The sequence below is a fragment of the Paroedura picta genome, chromosome 1, assembly GCF_049243985.1.
Source record: "Paroedura picta isolate Pp20150507F chromosome 1, Ppicta_v3.0, whole genome shotgun sequence".
In the NCBI taxonomy this organism is placed as follows: Eukaryota; Metazoa; Chordata; class Lepidosauria; order Squamata; family Gekkonidae; genus Paroedura; species Paroedura picta.
Window position 1 is genome coordinate 176,499,300 of NC_135369.1, and position 20,037 is coordinate 176,519,336.

Sequence of the window (20,037 nt, forward strand, 5' to 3'; positions counted from 1 at the left end):
GCTTAAGAATGGTGGCCTCTAATCCGGACAACAAGATTTGATTCCCCACTCCTTCTCATGCAGCCAGCTGGGTGACCTTGGGCTAGTCACAGAACTCTCTCTACCTCACTTATAATTGTCTGTTGTGGGAAGAGGAAGGATAGGCGATTGTAAGGCACTCTGAGACTCCTTTGGGTAGTAAAAAATGGGGTATAAAAAACCAGCCGTTTATATTCCCATGACAATAGAAACTATATTTTTCTACCAAATCTTACTTGCAAAGTTATAATCGCAACCCCAGTGAATGATTCCTGCCAACACACAGCTTTAATAGCAAACAGAAGCAGACAACCGGTCAGAAGATGAGTAGACAAAAAAAAAATTTTTTTTTCAATCTGGCAATGGCAAAACCTTTATTCAAACAATAGAACAAAATCAAAGTAAATCGTGTCCTCGTGCAGACCTTATATAACATTATATATATGAACTAGCTTCAAAGCCCGTTCCAAATAACAGGCCTTTAAAAGGTCCCGGCCCCCGGCCAGGCAGCTTAAGGTGGCTTTGGGCCGCAGCTCGCAGCCAGATCAAGTGGGGTGGGTGGGGGCTGGGCAGCTTGTTAGCAGGGCCGGAACAGAGCTCCTTAGCAGGCAGTCAGCAGGCCCAGCCTAGCAGGCCGGAAGGCCCTTGTTAGCAAGGCCAGCCTAGCAGGCCAAGAGGCCCTCATTAACAAGGCCTCCACCACAACCCTTTGCCCAGAGCCCTCTCCCCTTACCTGCTGCTGGCTCCAGGCACTGAGGCGTCTGAGAGCAAAGAGGTTAAGAGTCCAGGGACGGAGGGCGGGAGCTGCAGGGGCAGGACCAATCAGGACAAAGGTGGCTGCACCCTGATTGGCCCTATTCTAACTTGGACAGCTGGACCTAGGCTGTTTCATAAATATACAGAGGAACAACAATGGATAAGGATGTTATATAACTAAAATAGTTTTCTACCTTATTTCTTAATTGATTTTTTCAAGGATACTAACAAAGTCTTCAACACACCACCTAAATATGGAAACAAATATATACATTTTATATTAAAACTTACATCAAAAAAGCAAATTATTAAGGAACATTTTGTTACAGTTCACTGATGAAGTAAAAATGAAAACGAGATTTTATACCTAGGAACTCGCTCTATTGTTCGAATAAAGTTTTTGCCATCGCCAGCTTGAAATTTTTTTTGTCTACTTAATAGTAAACAGAGGCACACAGGAGCGCTACAGGATGCAAAAAGGGGAAATTTTCTCCCCAAACTGTGTATCTAATAGAGATGGGAATGTGGGCTTCCTTGACCCTGATTCCATTTCAAAGGGCCCTTATGCAGGATGAATTTGGAAAAAAACACACTAAAATGTCTTAAGTGCCAAGGTCCATTTCTAGCACAACTTAACATAGAAGACAGTTGCAAAGCACAGGATTGGATCCAAAGGTCTACCCCCTTCCCACCCCCAAGTAAGGGCAATGCTTTTTGCAATTCATCCTTCTCACCCCAGACCCCCAACTCACCCATCATTGCCGTTTGTGAGGGTCCCCTGTCCCCAAAGAGCAGCATTTTGGGAGACTCGGTGGGCAGCAGTGAGGCAGGGGAAGGTAAGAAAATTTCATTCCACCTGTGGGATCTAACCCACTGTCTTTAACCGCCCTGAGTCTCAGGGGAGGGCGGTATATAAATACAATAAATAAATAAATACTGCAAAAAAAAAAAAGCTACCTGCCAAATATTTGTGACACGCCAGTGCTTTCACTGCATGCCTCCTATGCAGGCAGAAGGTGAGCCGATATATTTATCCTTTTCTCGTTCTGGTATTGCCACGACAATGGTCGGCAAAAGCCAACACATTCTGCGGGGTTAACTGAAACAAAGTTACCTCCATAATGGGCAGCGCAGTCTTTAATGGCAAATCTCATGACAAACCGGCAACGCGCAGAACACAAGGAATTCTATAAAAGCCCTTTCCCACCTCCAGCCACAGCACGGCTCTGTTGAAGGATCGTACCCAGAGCAGCGCTGGTGGCCGTATCCTTCATGCCTAGCACCGAATTGTCCTACAGACCCGGGAGAGCCGACAAGAGGTTTGCTGCCTCCCTCCGCAGAACGTTTCGAAACCACCGTCCCTGTGTTGCCCTCGGATGTAATGCCAGCGAGGACTGAGTCCGTACTTCATGGTCGCTATCATTTCACAGACTCCTGAGCCACAATACCAGCACAGTTTATTAGACAAGGGTTGCAGGTGCGCCGAGGTTACAGATACGGGACACTTCCACAGGCAGGTGTGTTGTAAGCGATTCAGGAATAGAGTGCATCTGCAAAATGCCTGCCCAAAGCTGGGATTCTCGACACCGAATTTGATCTGCAAGACCCGCGTGAGCAGAAGCAGGCTGTCCCCGTGTGCCTTTCAACAGATAACTGGGTCAATTATGCACATGTTGTATAATGCACTTTCAAAGTACTTTAGAAGTAGATTTTCCTGTTCTGCATAGGTAAGTCCAGCTGCAAAAGCACACTGAAAGTGCATTATCCAACGCGTGCAGAATGGGCCCTGGTGTAGGGAGTTTTAATGAGGGCAGCCACCGATGGGGAAGGAAGGGGCGGTTTCTGCACTCTTCTTACCCACAAACAAGTGACTGGGATAGTGTGTATCTCACTTTCCCAAGGATCTGTTTGGTCACCAAATGCACTGTTGGGGCGAAGCATGGGGCACGGCAGATAGAAGCAGCAGGTGTCCAGAATGAAACTTTGTGAGTCTTAAAGGTGCCACTGGAATCAGATTTCACTCTGCAGGTAGGACGGGGAAGGCTGCAGGTGTTTGGTGGGGGCATTGCACACCACACTCGGCTTCCTTTCGCTCGCACTGGATCCACTCCAAAGAGCAGGGCCTGGTCTACTTGTGCAAGAGAATAAGGTGGCGGGTTCTCACAAGGGTGGAATGGGCTGTGCTCGTCCAGAGGACTTTCCCGTAAGACGAATTTCCCAGAACAACCTCCCTTTCACCTATCTGCAGAAGTAAGCTGGGACTCACAAAAGTTCCTATCGGCATACATGTATATCATTGTGGTGCTGTAGAACTTTGGTTTTCTTTTGCTAAGACAGACTAACACGGCTACCTATTTTGCAGTACAGCCGGGCATGCCGATTTCAAGTCCTCCTTCTTCCCCATATTAAAAACAAACTCCTTGCAATTATTATTTATCGTACATCGTGCATACCTTAGCCTGGAGATCGTAGGATTCTCTGGCATCCGGACAAGAGACATTTGGAGGTGGTTTCCCGTTGCCTGCCTCCATCTCGTGACCCATGATGTCCCTCGGAGGCCCCCCATTCAAATACTAGTCAGGGCTGACCTTGTTTTGCTTCTGAGATATGACAGAATCCTTTAGACTGGCCTGGGCTATCCAGGTCAGGACTTCTTGTGAGTAAAGAACTGGGACAAGCTATCTGAAAGGGCCTCGGACAGTCTTTCCCATGCTGTGCTCGTTTTGCACTGGGATGAAATTTTAATGCAGGGAAGTATTGATAGACATCATCTACCTAGGAATGGCAGCTGGAGGGGGGACTGGAGGGGAGGAATGTACAAGGGGTGGGGGAATTTCTTACGTTTTAATATATTGTGCTTAGGTTAATCATTTTAATCCTGTATTTTACATTTGTTGTTAGCCACAGCAAATTGGCTGGCAAAGAGCAGCGGTGAGTGAGTGAGTGAGTGAGTGAGTGAGTGAGTGAGTGAGTGAGTGAATGAATGAATGGTGTATTTAAGTGGATACACCCTCAGGAGTCTTACCACTTCAGCCTGCCCCAAGAAGAGCCTATCTCTGCAGTCATGCACATCTCTCATTCAACGAGAACCCCGTGCTCAAAAGAAAACCCACCCATATCAAAAGGAATTTTTTGCAAGGGGGCTAAAGGAAGCAATCTTATTAAAGAACATCAATGAGTGGAAGGGCTCTACCAAGCATCACAGCGAGGACCAGTCAAAAGACTGGACATGGGATGTGCATAAAAGGCCCCCAGCAGAGGAGAATGGTCAGAAAGAAACAATACCATGAAATGTTTCAGGGACCTAAAGAAAAGGCTGGGCCACAGACTAAAGGATGAATAAGAGAGCCAGCCTGGTGGAGTAGTTAGAGCACAGCAGAAGGAAAAGTAATGCAAGCCACTTTGAGCGAGGCATAATTATCTTCTAAACAAATAAAAAGAAAACTAAGAAGAGTTGGTTTATACCCTGCTTGAAGGAGTCTCAAAGTTGCTTCCAATTGACTTCCCTTCCTCTCCCCACAACAGACACCTTGTGAGGGAGGTGGGGCTGAGAGCTCTGAGAGATCCGTCACTGGCTCAAGGTCACCCAGCTGGCTGCATGTGGAAGAGCAGGGAATCAAATCCAGTTTTCCAGATTAGAGACCACCACTCCTAACACCAAGTAGAAACTTCATAAAGAGAGACCCTTAAAAACCATTTTCGTGATCATCGGTGTTTCTCTCACTACCTGCCAACTCTTAAACCCCTCAATTGAGAGTCAACTTAGTATGTGGTTAAACAGCAGTGAATTCCAATCTGAAGAACCGAATTTAATTACCCCTCCTTCTGTATCCAGCTGGGTGACCTTGGGCTAGTCACAGTTCTCTCAGCCCCACCTACCTCACAGGGAGTCTGTTGTGGGGAGAGGATGGTGGATGGGAAAGGTGTTTGTAAGCCGCTTCGGGCAGTGAAAAGCGGAGTATAAAAAAATCAGCAGCTTCTTCAGTTCCAGCTGCGCTCACTGACATCCCTTGATGGCAGAACCGGGAAATCTACCCAAATGAGAACATGTTTTGTTTCTTTGAAAGAAACGGGCATTGTTCACATTTCTGAACCTGCTACTAAAACAGGTGGAGACTGGAGTGCCAGCTTCCAGGTGGAAACTGGAGACCCCCCAGGATTAAAGCTTACCTCCAGGCGACAGAGATCAGTTCCCCTGGAGAAATCACCTGCTTCGGAGGCTGGACTCCATAGCATTATACCCCACTGAGGTCCCTCCTCACCCCAAATCCCACCCACTCCCAGCTCCACCCCCAAAAGTCTCCAGATATTTCCCAACCCAGAGCTGGCAGCCCTAGCTGGAGAACTTTGGAAATCCTGCCTCTTGCCCTGTAGATTTTGACCTGGAATGAATGTCGTCATAGAGAGAATGCTTCAGATATATGGTCCCTTTTCATAACAGGAGTCTCGAAATTAACATTTCTGACTTCCACATTTAACATTTTTCAATTGTCCACTTGATCAGAACCAACAAGTCATTCCATCCCTAAGTTCTATTACATTGGGACAGATGCCACGGGACCAGATGCACTCAGAAATCGTGTTATGCTTGTGCCTGAGGAAGCTCACTGTTTACCTGAAAGGGGATTGCGTGTTTTATGTGACTCAATTCAGTGTGGTGCTGTGACTCAACCATATCAAGTTGCACAAATGCGAACCCGCACAAAAAAAGGACACACATTTCAACAACACAAAGAAAACAAAGCTCCCCTATAGGTTGTTGTTATTATCCCAAAGGATCCAAATGAACAATAGATCAGGGGTGGCCGAACTGTGGCTCTCCAGGTGTCCATGGACTGCCAGCATGCTGGCAGAGGCTCATTGGAATTGTAGTCCGTGGACATCTGGAGAGCCACTGTTAGGCCCCCCTTGTTACAGATCAACATTTATTCAAAACCACAACACATCTGGCAGAGGCAGGGAGAGTGGGGAGACATGGCCACTCATATTACGAGAGCATCATTTCAAGATGGTCAGCGTTTCACCTCCGGTGAGTTTACAATCTTACACGCGATTACATAAAAGCGAGTTCCACTGGAATCGGTGGGATTCGCTTCCAGGTAAACCGGCAAGAAAGATCAGGCTCTGCATCTTTATAGTTAGATGTTTAAAAAAGAATCTGACTTACAAATGCAGAATTCATGTTCTTAGATGCCACAGCACGAGCCACTACAGAGCACTGAACAAGACACCAGTCAGTGAAGCGAGAAGCATTTATCGAGTATCCCATAACGGTCCCGGGCCACAACACAGAGTAACTTCAACAGACACGGCACAAGGCACACGGGACGGGTCACTTTAAATCCCCCTCGCTCTCTCCTTGAATCGATTTTTTAATGCGCAGCAACATGGTGGTGAGCCACTGATCCAAGCGGGATATTGAATCAAATTCTTTGACCTAGGCAGAGGGATAAGCACCGAGTGTTAGAAAACAAAGGGCAAGCTTAATTCTTACACTTCATATTCGGCATATTGCTTATTTTATTCGAACTGACATGACTATCAAACTTAAAGAGCAGTGAAAACGTAAGCGGGCAGGGCATGAAGCTGGAGGAACCAACTCTTTCTAATACGCTATAGAAAAACAGACATTTCTCAGCTTCTTCTTCTTCCAATGTGGCGTAATGATTAAAAGGGGCGGACTCTAATCTGGAGAGCCAGGTTTGGTCCCTACTCCACAGGCAGCCAGTTGGGTGACCTAGAGCCAGTTCTTGCAGAGTACTTCTCTCAGAGCTCTCTCAGCCCCACGGGGTGTCTGCTGTGTGTTTGTAAGCCGCTTTATGATTCCTTCAGGTTGTGAAAAAGTGGAGTATAAAAAAACGGCTCTTCTTCTTCCGGCCCAAGTGGCTTTGGAAAAGGCTGGGGCAGTGGTTAAGCAGTAGAGCATCTGCTTGGCACGCAGAAGGTCCCAGGTTCAGTCCTCAGGATCTCCACTTAAGCAAGATCCTGAGACCTTGGAGAGGCCCTGCCAGTCTATGCAGACAATACTGATTTTGGTGGACCAAGAAGGCAGCCTTGAGTGTCTATGTATATTCCCGGAATCAGGGGAACAGGAAGCATACCTGCATCATGCACCTTCAGTCCATGCAGTCCCTGCATCCTCTAAAATAAAAGTACTGTTCCATTTCCCCTCCCCCCCCACCCTGACCCCATCCACCCTGTAGGAGATGTACGAGCATCTTGGACGAAGGACATGAGGTTTAATTCCTGATAGTGTGCAGTGAATGGCAAGTGTGAGGCACTGGCATGTCCAGAAAGAGAGTTATGACTACACAGGTTTTAAAGCAGGACAGTTGTCAGCAGACCAAGGAAGATGGAGGGCAGGAAGCTAAAGCCGAGCTCCAGTAGTCTGGCGATCATGCGTAGTTCTGGGAGAACTCCACAGACACAATCCAGCAGATTTGCAATCCTAGTTCACAGCCATTGCCAGAAGACTATATGTATCTATTAAGACCTGACCTGTGTAATAAGTAAGAGGTCTACTTACTGCTTCAGTGTACGCCTCACAGTTTTGTTCTTCGTGAGCTTCCAGCAATTTCTGGCAGAAAAACAGAACAAAGTTTGAGTCCAGTGGCACCCTTATGGCCAATGAAGTCTTATTCATGGTATGAGCTTTCATGTATACGAACGCTTCTTCAGAAAAACGTTTAGAGATTAGATTGCAGAATTTAACATTTGACCCCGGCTCTCATGGAAGGTGGACTGTTGTAGCTGAACCGGGGCTTTCAATATTTAGACAGACTTTTTTTGTTCAAAATTCTCCATTAATTTAGAATAGATTTACTTTTCAGTAATATATAATGCTCTAGAGCAGCTGTCCCCAGCCCCCAGGCCGGGGACTGGGACCGGTCTGTGGATCATTTGGTACCGGGCTGTGGCTCCTCCTTGTCCTCCTCCCCGGCTGCTGCCTCGGGGGCTGCCCTGCCACTCTGCCACCGGCTCACCTTTGGTTCTCTCCAGTGGCCGCCATGGCTGGGGCTTCTCCTCGGCATGGCACTGCACAGCTGCTGCTGGCAGTGCCCCCCAGCAAGCGGCGGGAAGTCAGGGGCGCCGGCAGGAAAGCAAGCGGAGCAGGGGCTCAGGCGGCAGCGACGTCCCTTAGCAAAAGACTACCCCCCCCCCCAGGCCTCAATAAAATTGTCAAGCATTGATCGGTCCCTGGTGATAAAAAGGTTGGGGACCACTGCTCTAGAGACATTATTGATGCAAGATTGCATATATACTGTACCAATAAAACCAGCAGTTATTTATCGTGCCAGAACTAAGATGTTTTAAATCAGCCTATTTTATTTTGTTTTAGTTTATAATATTAGCCTGTTTTACCCTATTACCCTGCTTGGCTGTATTTGCCTCTTATTGTTTTAGGCCAATAAAGGTTTATTATTATTATAACCAGCAGTCTAGCAACCTGACCTGGATATCCCGGACAAGTCTGATCTCATCAGAACATGGAAGCTAAGTAGGGCCAACCCTGGTTAGTTTTGGAGGGGAGTCTAATTATATGCAAGAAAAAAATTGCAGTGGCCACCGTAATTTTACAATCCCTTCTTTCCAGAAGAATTTACAACTTTTGGTGAAATGGGAGACAAAACATATCCTTTAACAGGGGAGGGAGAAATGATTTTGTAAGCATTTCAGGCAGTCCAATAAACAATGGAGCAAGGAGTCTAGTCACTTTGAATCACAGCTACAAAGTCTTTCAGCCAACAGGACCCTTCCATAATGTCCCTGAAGTTCTGCTGTTGAAGCAGAGATTCAGCAAGCCGACATAAAGACACTTCTATACTTAAGAACTGTCAAGCAATCTAGGGAGGCTGGATAAGATTCAGAATATGGCAGTCTCTCCCCCCTCCCCGCACCCACCCATGGCACAAGCAGGAAGGTGTGGGCTCACCTGGCCGTGGTGGGAGAGGGGCGAAGCCAGACTATTTAGCTGGGAGCCATCGCGGGAGACCCGCTTTGTCCCGCAGCTCCCAGCGCATGACTGTTTCCCACCCTCCCTCCCTCTGACCTACTGGGAATGATGCAATTATTTTGTTGGACAGCGTTTTGTTATTACTCATGTTCTTTGTCAGAGCTGGCGGTGTCGGTAAGGGGCGGATCCTAGTTATGGGAGAGACCACGCCTGCATGCCGGGCTCGGACGGTATCGAAGGGCCTCCTTAAGAGGCTGGGTGCCCGCTGAGCAGCGGCTCCTCAAAGGGGGAGGAGCTGCCCCGCTGTGCGGGTGATGTTGGCATCCCTAATAGAGGCTAACATCCGTGGGGCTCCCACTGATACCACCCTCCCATGGAGCCCAGCAGGCCTAGCGGTTGGGGTGAGATTGATCACGGGTGTCACTCCGTCCCCAAAAAGGGTTCGTCTGTGGAGTGGTGGGGCTTGCGCAGCCTGCTAGGTAAAAGGGAGAACACACTCTGCAGGCCTGTATTCCAACGCTCATCTCATCTTAGGCATAGAGGTGTCTCATAATCAGTGATCACGAGGGTCTCCCACACTCGCCCGAGACAAGGCGTTTCCTAAAATCTTATTCAGTTGTCCTGTAATTCCTCAAATCCAGATAATAAAGATTATAGTTTTAAAATGTACTCTGGGATTACCATCTTCAATCTCGAACCTCCTGTATTTCTCAGTCTGCACATGAAACTTCGTGTGCTATTTCTAATCCTAGCTCTTTGGCCGGCAGGCAAAGTCACTTACTTTCAATAGTTTACACTCCCTTGAATCCGAGAATGCCGGGAACATCTCCTCGTACTTCTCAAGAGCAAGCTGGAAGAGAGAAGCCGCTTCTGAAGTTCACCATTCAATCCCATGGAGTATATTTGATGTCATTATGAACGTTTCACTGGGACACTCTCACCATGGTAACAAGGGTCGAGTCTGCAGTTGGCTTTTTATCCTCTCCCAGCCTGAATAAACCCCTTCCGTCTGCACTGTATTTCGATTTCCATTTTGATTTTGGGCACTTTAGATTTTCCCTCTGCAACATCCATGATCGATCTGCGGTGACCCTACCTTTCTCCTGTGATATCCAGGAGTGGATATAAGTTGCTATATTTGAAGAACTGGCTTTCAAAGTCCCCAGTATAAGTGCAGATGTTCTGCATGTTGCCAGATTAACTTCCTGCCCATGCCTCCAACACTGATGTTGCAAAGCAGTCTGTCCCTGATTAGTCAGGGCATCAATTCAAAGACTTCCTGGTTCCCAGTTGCAAGACTTCCCTCCCAAGACTTTTTTTTTTTGCCCTCATTTTGGGCTCTGTTTTAAAATGACTACGCTCCAGAAGCCTGCACTTCTCTCAGCAGAGATTTATTTTTCTCTGTGATTCTGCTGTTGTCTCTTCCCACCCCACCTGTTCAGGAAAAGAAAAATAAGCAAGCAGCTTCACGTCCACTGCTCCCCTCCCCGCTCTGAGCTTCCCCAATCAAGTGCAGAACGCTTTCTGTTTCAATTTGGGGGACCTCCAGTTGGGAGATCATACTATGCCTAGCAGAACTCCTTACATTAGTTCTCTGCATTCTTCAGTGACTCCCCTTTGTGAATAGGTTTGTATCTGGAAATTTCAGACTTCCCACTGGCTATAAACCGTCACGTAATCATGGGAACATTTTGTCATCTCAGACGGAGGTGATAACAAGGAAATGCTAGAGAAGAGTTTCTTAAAACTTAATTTTTGAGGGGAAATCTTCTGGACAAAGGACATGGCGGGACAACAAATCTGTAGCATGAACTGCTGCCTTCCCGTTACTAAAGCCTGAAAAGCAATTATTTAAATTCTTAACTGACTATTCTTTAAAACAGCTGCATAACTGGCGGCTGGGGTGGGCTGTATTGCAAATTGGGACGTCCCACTCCACAGAGCCAAACTAGACAGTATACAAAAGATGAGTTAGCAGTAGGGCTGGCCAGCTCTGGGTTGGGAAAGACCTGGAGACTTTGGGGATGGCGCCAGGAGTGGGTGGGGTTTGGGGCAGGAAGGGACCTCAGTGGAGCAGAATGCTAGGAAGTCCACCCTCCAAAGCAGCCATTTTCTCCAGGGGAACTGATCTCTTCAGTCTGGAGATTATATTATTATTATTATTATTATTATTGGCTTGTGGCTAGTAAAACCCCAATAAAACCCTATTAAAACGGACAGCAAAAATTACAATAAAAACAGAACTTGACAGTAAAACTTCCCCAACCTCCCTCCCCCCACAAAAAAAAAAAAAAACTCTAGGGGGAAATAAAGAGGGTCACGGTGACAATTGACTGCTGGGTACACCAGGGGGCCCCACAGTTCTTCCTCGCTACCCCCAGCCTCAACCATAGTTATACAGGCCCTGCAGAATGCTGAAAGCTCCCATAGGGCCCGCAACTCAGCCAGGAGCTCATTCAACTAGGTTGGAGCCAGGAACAAAAGGACCCTGGGACCTCCAAGGGATCTCCAGGTTCCACCTGGAGGCTGGCATGCCTACTTAGCAATAGGAATTTAAGGTTGGTTTTGTTTTCCTCTGAAAAACAGCTACTGGTGTCTACTAGTTCCAGCAGCAGAATAATGGTTTGGAGAACAGGAGTTGCTGTTCCCACCACTTATTCATTTCATCATTGCAACAGTTGTAGCTGCGTTTTTCACCGCAGAGGAGAAGACAAAGGAGCCCTGTATCTTTTGCCCCACTCACAAGAAAGGAAGCAGTCTATGAAAGGGGCAAAGTGAATTCTGGCTGAAAAACTGTAAGCAACCGCTCCCCCTTAACATCCTTCTATCCCTTATTATAGCCTCCAAGTAAAAACAAACCATCTGCAGGAAACTGTTCACACTTCTCCCACATAATCTCTCGTTCATCCCTCGGCCTATCACAAGCTTTTTTCCTCAAAAACAGAACCACGATCCAAGTCACAAAATCAGAGATGCACAGCTCGTTTGGAGACACAAAATGTAAAATTATAAGATTTGGTGTCGGATTGATTGAAACAGGCAGGAGAGCTGTGCAATGTGCCGATGTGATTTTTCAGTGCTCCAAACCCAAGGCTGTTTTTATAGCCAAACTGAAAACAAAACTCAGTATTTCCAGGGTATAGAACTGATCAAATAGGAAGAGAGTATTAAAGGGTTTTCAGACCAAATTGTGCCGTGGGAGGGTTCATCACCCAGGGGTTACTCTCTCAACTTAGCATGCAGAAATGTCATGAAAATGAAAGGGGGGAAGGTATATAGTGACCATGGGGTCTGGAGTTTTCACAGAATTGCAAATGACCTCCAGAATTGAAGAGATCTGCTTTGCGGAAGGAAATGGTAGCTTCGGTGTAGTTGTATAGGTTACACAGCAGCAGACTCTAATCTGGGTTGGATCCCCCACTGGCTCCACGTGCAGCAAGCTGGTGACCTTGAGCTAGTCCTAGTTCTCTTAGAGTTATTCTCGCAGAACCGTTCTGTCGGAGCTCTCTCAGCCCCACCTTCCTCACAGGGTGTGTGTTGTGGGGAGAGGAGGGAAAGGGTGTTCATAAGCCACTTTGGGACGCCTTCAGGGAGTGAAAAGCAGGGTATAAAAAACAGCTTCCTCAGAGGTGGACTCTATGGCCTCACATGTCCTCTGAGCTCCCTCCCTTCCCCCAAACTCTGCCCTCCTGAGGCACTGCCCTCCAAACCTCCAGGCATTTCCCAAGTTGGAGTTGGCAACCCTAGGAGAACTGTGGATTGCACCCTAAACTCCATGGACAAAGACAGGGTTAAAACACAGTTCCCCTTCCAACTGCAAGGAAGTGAAAATCAAGCCTGAATAGGAGGTTTGATATAATTAGCATGTCCTGCGCAGAAAGAACTGCAAAGAGTAGATCACTGCTGTCTTGATCAATAGATGCTGCCCAATTTTTAATGCCATCCAATATACAATACATGAAACATTAAGGTGCGCTCACCTTAGCATTCAGTTCATCAACCAAAAAGTGACACAGGGCAGCTTTAAAGAAATAATCTTTTGCACTATGCTTGAGCAAAGGATTATCCATAGTACTTGTTCCAACCTAAAGGGACAAAAACAAGTTAAAGTCAAAGCTAGATTTTTTTTTTTTTGCATTCTCATGTCACTGTTTTTTCATCTGGTTCCTTGAGATTTCCTCTCCTTTAATCAAAAATACAATGTCTTTCAGGCAGAATGCATTGGAAGTGAAGGACTTTTGCAATGTCTCTTTAGCCTCAGACTCCAGAGGGGGGCTATCAGAGAAAGATAGGCTAGGACACAGAAGATCCTTCCTGTCTTTATCACTATCTCTTTGATGTGTAGAGAACACTATTCTTAGGAAGCAACTTCCTTCCTTCTGGCTTCAATACCTCTCCCTCTCCCTCCCTCTCTCCTGTACACATGACATGATTCCTACATCTCTCTCCGCCCTAGTTAGCTAGAATAGATTAGTGCTCTATCTCTCCACTATCCTATCTAGAAATGGATAACTTACAACAGAATTGTAATTAATTTGAAAAGAAAAAGGAGTCTCTGTCATCTTCCCACCCACAGACCATTATTATTATTATTATTATTATTATTATTATTATTATTATTATTATTATTATTATATTTTAACTGCCTCTCCCCAATTGAGGCTTGAGGTGGTTTAAAACCTATTAGAATACATACATACTTCATTTATTTCATATACATTCATTAAAAATTTCATATCACTATAATATCCCTCTCTACTAGGCAATGAATTACTAATTTACTATCTGACTGCCTACTCTCTCCCCCAGAGGTTGAGACGCTTCTCCTGCTGCTTTACACCCCTGTGCAGTTGGCTAATTGCAGGAAATGAACACACTATTTCCAACAGGTTATGGGGCCCAGAGTGCTGCCTCTACAGGCATCCAACGAAGCCAGCTTTCTAAGCCAAGAAGAAAGGTTAGAATTCGCTCTCAGTGCCTCTCACCAGGCACCTGGAGAGCACAAGAATTTCTTTATTTGAATTGGCCATCACTCAAGTTTGGTTCAGACATACTTGTCATTGGCCAGTTCTTGATAAAAGCTGTAACAGTGTCAGCTTTCAGATTTGTAACAAAACATAACCTAACACAAAAAACTGCCATCTCAAGGGTTTGGAGACCAAGACGTATGAAGAAAGGTTGGGGGAGCTTGGTCTTTTTAGCCTGGAGAGGAGACGACTGAGAGGGGATCTAATAACCATCTTCAAGTATTTAAAAGGCTGCAATGTGGAGGATGGAGCAGAGTTGTTCACTCTTGCCCCAGAGGGACAGACCAGAACCAATAGAATTACAGTATTTGCTGGTGTATAAGACTACTTTCCCCCCTGAAAAACATGCCTCCAAGTGGGGGGGTCGTCCTATACACTGGGTACACTTCAGTTGGGATAGACATAGCTGCCCATAGTGGCCCATAATGTAATGTCACAAACTCTATATTTTGAGTGGAAATATTGGGGGGTTGTCTTATACGCCTAGTCGTCTTATACGCCGGCAAATACGGTAAATTAATTCAAAAAAAATTCCGTCGAAACATCCGGAATAAGTTCTTGACAGTTAGAGCGGTTTCAAAGTGGAGCAGGCTTCCTCGGGAGGTGGTGGCTTCTCCATCTTTGTAAATTTTTAAACAGAGGCTGGATAGCCATCTGACGGAGAGGCTGATTCTACGAAGGCTCAATGGGGTGCCAGGTTACAGTGGATGAGCGATAGGGATGTGAGTGTCCTGCATAGTGCAGGGGGTTGGACTGGATGACCCAGGAGGTCCCAACTCTATGATTCTATGACTATGATTCTCTGCATTCTGTCCTCTACCTGCCAGCTCTTTCCTGCTTCCTGTGACCCTTTAACTAGAAATGCAGAAGAAGCAGGTGCTCTAGCACAGAACGGCATACTCTCTCTCTCTTGATGGTTACAGAGAGAAAACAGGAAATCACAGCCATACTGCAGGCACTGATTGCTTGGAAACCAGATGGTAAAACATTTATAACAGATGTCTGTATCAGGAGATCTGAAAGGCAGACTTGGAGTTTCATGAAATAGATAACCTGAACTGGTCGCACTTCATTGGCTGCACTTTAATCTGATGAGATAACTGGGAAGTAACAGCCAGGTTCTATCTTCACAACATGCATCTAAAAGGGAATAACCTTGGTTTGAATGGCTAATTCCTGAAAAAGGGACAAAGGTCCCTATCCTCAAAGGATGTGTGGCACCACAGTCAGGCTTGCAGGAAAGATTACAGTCTGATGCACCCCCAAGTGCTATGTCTTCTTTATTTCCCCCCTGTAATTTCTGCTAAAATTAAAAAAAAAAAAACAGAAGGTTGGGTACCAACCTGTTCAAAAATTTCAATAGCCTTCTGATATTGCTCTAGCTGAGCCGCATATCCAGCTACTTTCAGCAGACATTTGTTTGCAGAACTAGGAGGAAAAAAGCATAATTTTGCATTTTTGTGAAGGGTACAGAAAGAAAAATAAATACAAAAACGTTTGCATGCCCAGATGCAGCCCCTGGTAAAAAGACATGCTACAAACTATGTGAACATGATAGGTTTGATGGAGAAAACATTTGTTCCAATGTCAGGCAGTGAATTTTGTGCCCCATTGGGACTGAAAAGGATTGGCATTCGTCTCCTTTCTAGTAAAGGCTACAATTGCCAACCACAACTGATCCCCAGATGACAGATATGACTTTCCCTGGAGAAAATGGCCACTTTGAAGGATGGACACAATCTGTTCCACTTAATATTTCTGGTAAGGGCTTGGAGGAGGAGCTGGTCTCATGGCTTAAGTGCCACTCAGCGCTTAATACCCACTCAGAGTGGCTGTCCCGCCCCTGAGTGCCTCCTCCTCCAACCAGCTTCTCCTCCAACCGACTTCCGTCCCCCACCCCTGAACACCCCTCCTCCATCCACTTCCCTCTGAGGCTCGGAGGCTGCAGATCCCTGCTGCATGAGAGCTGCCCCTGCCGGTGAGTTCCCCAACAGCTGCCTGCAGCCTTTCCAGGTCCTGGGGGGAGCGGGAGGCCGTCCACAAAGTTCTTCCAGTACACCTCCCTAATCTAGCGCCTGTTGTATTCCTGCGTGCAATGGGCTTGGCCCCTAGTGGTATTATACGCTGCTAAAGGGCCCTCTCCTCCCCACCCCAAACCCCACCCCCACTCCACTCTCAAAATCAGAATTGGCAGCCAGAAAGCAGACCCAGAATTATTGAATCAGTGATGCTAAAATGGACACCTAGGCCAGGGGAATGCTGATCCAAGAAAACTAATTTGGGATTTGGATGGTTCTACAAGAAGGGAGAGAAGTGAAAGAATTTCATTCTATATTGATGAAGGGAAAAGTGAAAACCAGCATAACGTGCAGATTTATACTCTCAACGCTAAAATACTTGCCTGTTGGATTCTTCGCCTTTATAATAATCTGCCGCTTGTTCGTAATGTGCAATAGCCTAAGAAAAGAATTAAATACGTTTTGTTTTCAACATGATATTTTCAGATTTGACATTCCGGGGGAAAGACGATGCAGATTAAGATCACGGTTTAGAAACGCCCTCCATTAAAAATGAGGTGAAAGACAACAGGCTCACTTCCGCAAATTATGGCAGGCACCAAAACCGTCTGACACACGTTAACAACCATTTTCATAAATTTCATTGTACTGGGCACGGATATGATTCACCCAAAAATGCTTTGGGTCAAAATCATGATATGCTTTTGTCGTGTCATGCTTGTGAAAGGCCTTCCCAAGCCCAAATGGTCACTGTTTTTATTGCTTGCCTGGAACCAGCTCTTTAAAAAAATCCAACATCTAGTTTGGCCCTAAATTGCCTTTTTAGAAGCGGTAGGGGATGTCACAGCCCTCCAACACTGGACTAAACAATGCTGAAGACACCAAAACTGCCTATGTTCTCTGAAGAGCATTGGGCCTTGAGAATTCCAACCGGTTGGTAGTCCCTGTCCCCAAGGAAGTACATCTGGCCTCAACCAGGGCCAGGATGTTCTCAATCCTGGCCCCCACTTGGTGGAAGGAGCTCCCGGAGGAGATCAGGGCCCTGTCGGAGCTGACTCAGTTCCACAGGGCCTGCAACCTCTTCCGCCAAGCTTCAGATGGGGCCAGTGATCCTGTAACATCAACTGGGCCTCCCCTGGATAATTCCCCCAAGGAGAACTACTTCTGACAATCTACGCCGGAAAGAAATTGCATGGCTGCACTGAGATGTTTGTAGTTTTAATTTTATATGTTTTATTAATGTTTTGTTTTATTGCTGTTAATGAACTCCTGTTGATCACGGCCTGAGCCGCTAGGGAGGACAGCATATTTATTAAATCAATAAACAAACAGATAATAAAACTCATGCCAGTGAGAAACAACTGACAAATATTTTATCTAAGAATACTTCCATGCCACAAGAAGCAGCCTATAACCAGTTAAAAACTTGGAAGCACATACAATCGCAGCACAACTACACCCACTGAAAACAGTAAAAGAAAAGGAATGCTGACATATCAACAAACGGTCCAGAGGTATAAAAAGCAGTTTTTGAAAAGACAATCCGAATGAATGCATTTAATTTCTATGGGATAACAAGAAGAAATGGGACTAAGAATAGAAAATTCCTAGACAGAGCCGTTACACTGTGACTTTTACATCTTCGAACATGGAAATTTGGTTCAGCTAAGAGCCACACACAAAACTTAGCCTCCCCCCATCTCTTCCAAAGGGAAGATGAGTTCATGACATCATGCAAAATGCTTGATTAGGTTTTACGACAGATCTGGGACAAGAAAGTAGCACAGTACAGTACTGCAAAACGGAGAGCTAGCACAGTGTAGTGGTTAAGAGCTTGTAATCCGGAAAACTGCCCACTCTTCCACATGCAGCCAGCTGGGTGACTTTGGGCCAGTCACAGATCTCTCACAGCTGTTCTCACAGAGCAGTTCTCACAGAGAGTTCTCTCAGCCCCACCTACCTCACAGGGTGTCAGTTGTAGGGAAAGGAAGGGGAAGGTGTTTGTAAGATGCTTTGGGCTCCTTCAGGTAGTTAAACAGCAGGGTATTTAAAAAATCAGCTTTTCTCTTCTGATAATGATGTATAGAAACAACAGGGAGAAAAGAGGATCCTCATTAAAAATATATATAACTAGCAAGAAAACCCATTGCAAGCAGGAATGAAATGGGCGCTAAGAACCAGGGGACACTGGGAGGTGCAGGTCTCTCTCTATGTCTGTCTGTCTCTCCCTCTTGCTGCATGTCTCTTGTGTACTTCACAGCAGGAGGCATAGCAGGTAAATAGAGCTCTCTCTGTCTCTCTCTCCCTCCGGCTCTCTCTGTGTCTCTGTCAGCAGCTTGGGGCAGCTCTCTCTGTGTCTCTCTCTGCCTCCCTCGCAGCAGGAGCGATAGGAGGGAATGAAGGCTCGTGTTCAGTCCGGCAGGGCACTGTGTCTCTCTCTGTCTCTGGTGCATCTGAGAGGAACGTGGCTGGCATCCAGAAGGGAGGGCGGAAGATGTAGGGGCAGGGCCAATCAGGATGCAGCCTGGCTGCACCCTGATTGGCCCTATTCCAACTTGGACAGCCAGACACGTTCCACCCCCGGAACCATGGATAAGGATATGTGGAACACACAACTACAGGGTATATAACGAAGAGGTGATTTTAATGGCTTTAAAATGTGGTCTTATCACATCTGTTTTAAATTGTTGATCGTCCTGGTGGCCTTTGTGTGCAGAAAAGAGGCAAGTAAATCTTGTAAGTCAGGGGTAGTCAAACTGCGGCCCTCCAGATGTCCATGGACTACAATTCCCATGAGCCCCTACCAGTAAAGAAACAATGAAGGCAACCCCCACCTCAAAAGTGGCAGGCTGAGCAAAAGGTTCTCTCAAACTTCCCCACGGATGAAGATGTAATTTTCAGGAACAAAGTACCTAATTCAACTATGACCAAAACAAACAAACAGAAACCACCCAATTCTTAAGGCCACACAGTGAGGGCATCTCACGGAGAACGTTATAATGAAGATGCAGTCTGACTTGAGCGGCAAGGATGGGATATCGACAAAAAATGGCTCCAGCCCTCCAGTGCTTTTAGCAAGCAATTAAAGAATGCCTGTCAAATCAAAGCTGTCCCCCAAGCACTACTTGCCGTTTGCAATTATGATACTTTATGGATCATGCATCAAAAAGGAAGGCACTATGAGTCAACCAGCTCACACAATACCAGGGCTGCCTGAGTTGTGTTTGTTTGTTTGCAAAGTCATAAGCCAAAGGGAAGTGGAGACTGGAGCAACAGAGATGTTATCTGTTCAGTCGTGTCTGACCCTCGTCCATTCTATAGGAAAGCTTTCGCCATACGTTTCTGTCAATGACTGCTTCTTTCCTTGGTTCATGGTCATCCCTGTATCAGCTTTGATCATGTCAAGCCAGCGGATCCTTTGGCGACCACGTTTCCTTTTGCCACTGACTATGCCGAGCATCAGTGATTTTTCTAACCAGTTTGACCGCATGATGTGTCCAAAGTAAGCGAGCTTCAGCCGCAATATCTTGCCTTCTGATAACATGGTTAGTTTGCTCCTCTCTAAAACTATCTTGTTGGTAACTTTGGCTGTCCATGGTATTCGCAGCATTTGTCTCCAACACCATAATTCAAAAGCATCTATTCTCCTCCTGTCTTCCTTCTTCAGGGTCGAGCTTTCGCACCCATAGCTTGTTATGGGGAAGACAACGGCGTTGACGAGCCAGCACTTTGTATTAAGGCTGATATCCTTACTCTTCCATATTCGGTTCATGCTTAACTTTGAGTTCTGGCCCAGTGTTATTTGCCGGGCCAAAAAGGAAAAACAAGGAATCATGGAGGGGGAGAGAAACCATGAGTTATAGAGCTCTTGGCCCCTAGTTGGACAGAGGGAGAGAGTAGGGGGGATAGAACTCTGCATCACCATGTTTTAATGTTTACTGTTTAAAGTTTAATGTTTTAATAGGCTTTTATGGAGTTATACTGGGTTTTATTGTTTTATTGTAAACTGCTGCAATTTCTATTGGAGAGCAGTGGTATATAAATACGAAAATAAATAAAGATATACCAGCAGTCTGAGGAGGAAAAACCTGTCCAACAAATTTACTGACAGAGTCACTATACAAGAAGAAGAAGTTGTTTTTTATATCCTGCTTTTCACTACCTGAAGGAGCCTTAAAGCGGTTTACGGTTGCCTTCCCTTCCTCTCCCCACCACAGACACCCTGTGAGGGAGGTGGGGCTGAGAGCTCTGACAGGTCTCCTCT

General features: G+C 46.0%; 1 protein-coding gene across 2 annotated transcripts in view; it reads right to left on the reverse strand.

The window, feature by feature from the left end:
• Nucleotides 1-2,214: 2,214 nt before the first annotated feature.
• The window catches only part of LOC143825054 (beta-soluble NSF attachment protein-like), a 29,785-nt gene continuing 11,962 nt past the window's right edge, over nt 2,215-20,037 (reverse strand). For both annotated transcript variants that reach the window (XM_077313015.1, XM_077313023.1), the window contains 6 exons: nt 16,157-16,212; nt 15,099-15,183; nt 12,709-12,813; nt 9,510-9,578; nt 7,301-7,351; nt 2,215-6,211 (listed from right to left, as the gene is read on the reverse strand). In XM_077313015.1, the coding sequence (XP_077169130.1) occupies nt 6,107-6,211; nt 7,301-7,351; nt 9,510-9,578; nt 12,709-12,813; nt 15,099-15,183; nt 16,157-16,212 (471 nt within the window). In that variant the 3' untranslated portion in view covers nt 2,215-6,106. The remainder of the gene's footprint in view (nt 6,212-7,300; nt 7,352-9,509; nt 9,579-12,708; nt 12,814-15,098; nt 15,184-16,156; nt 16,213-20,037) is intronic.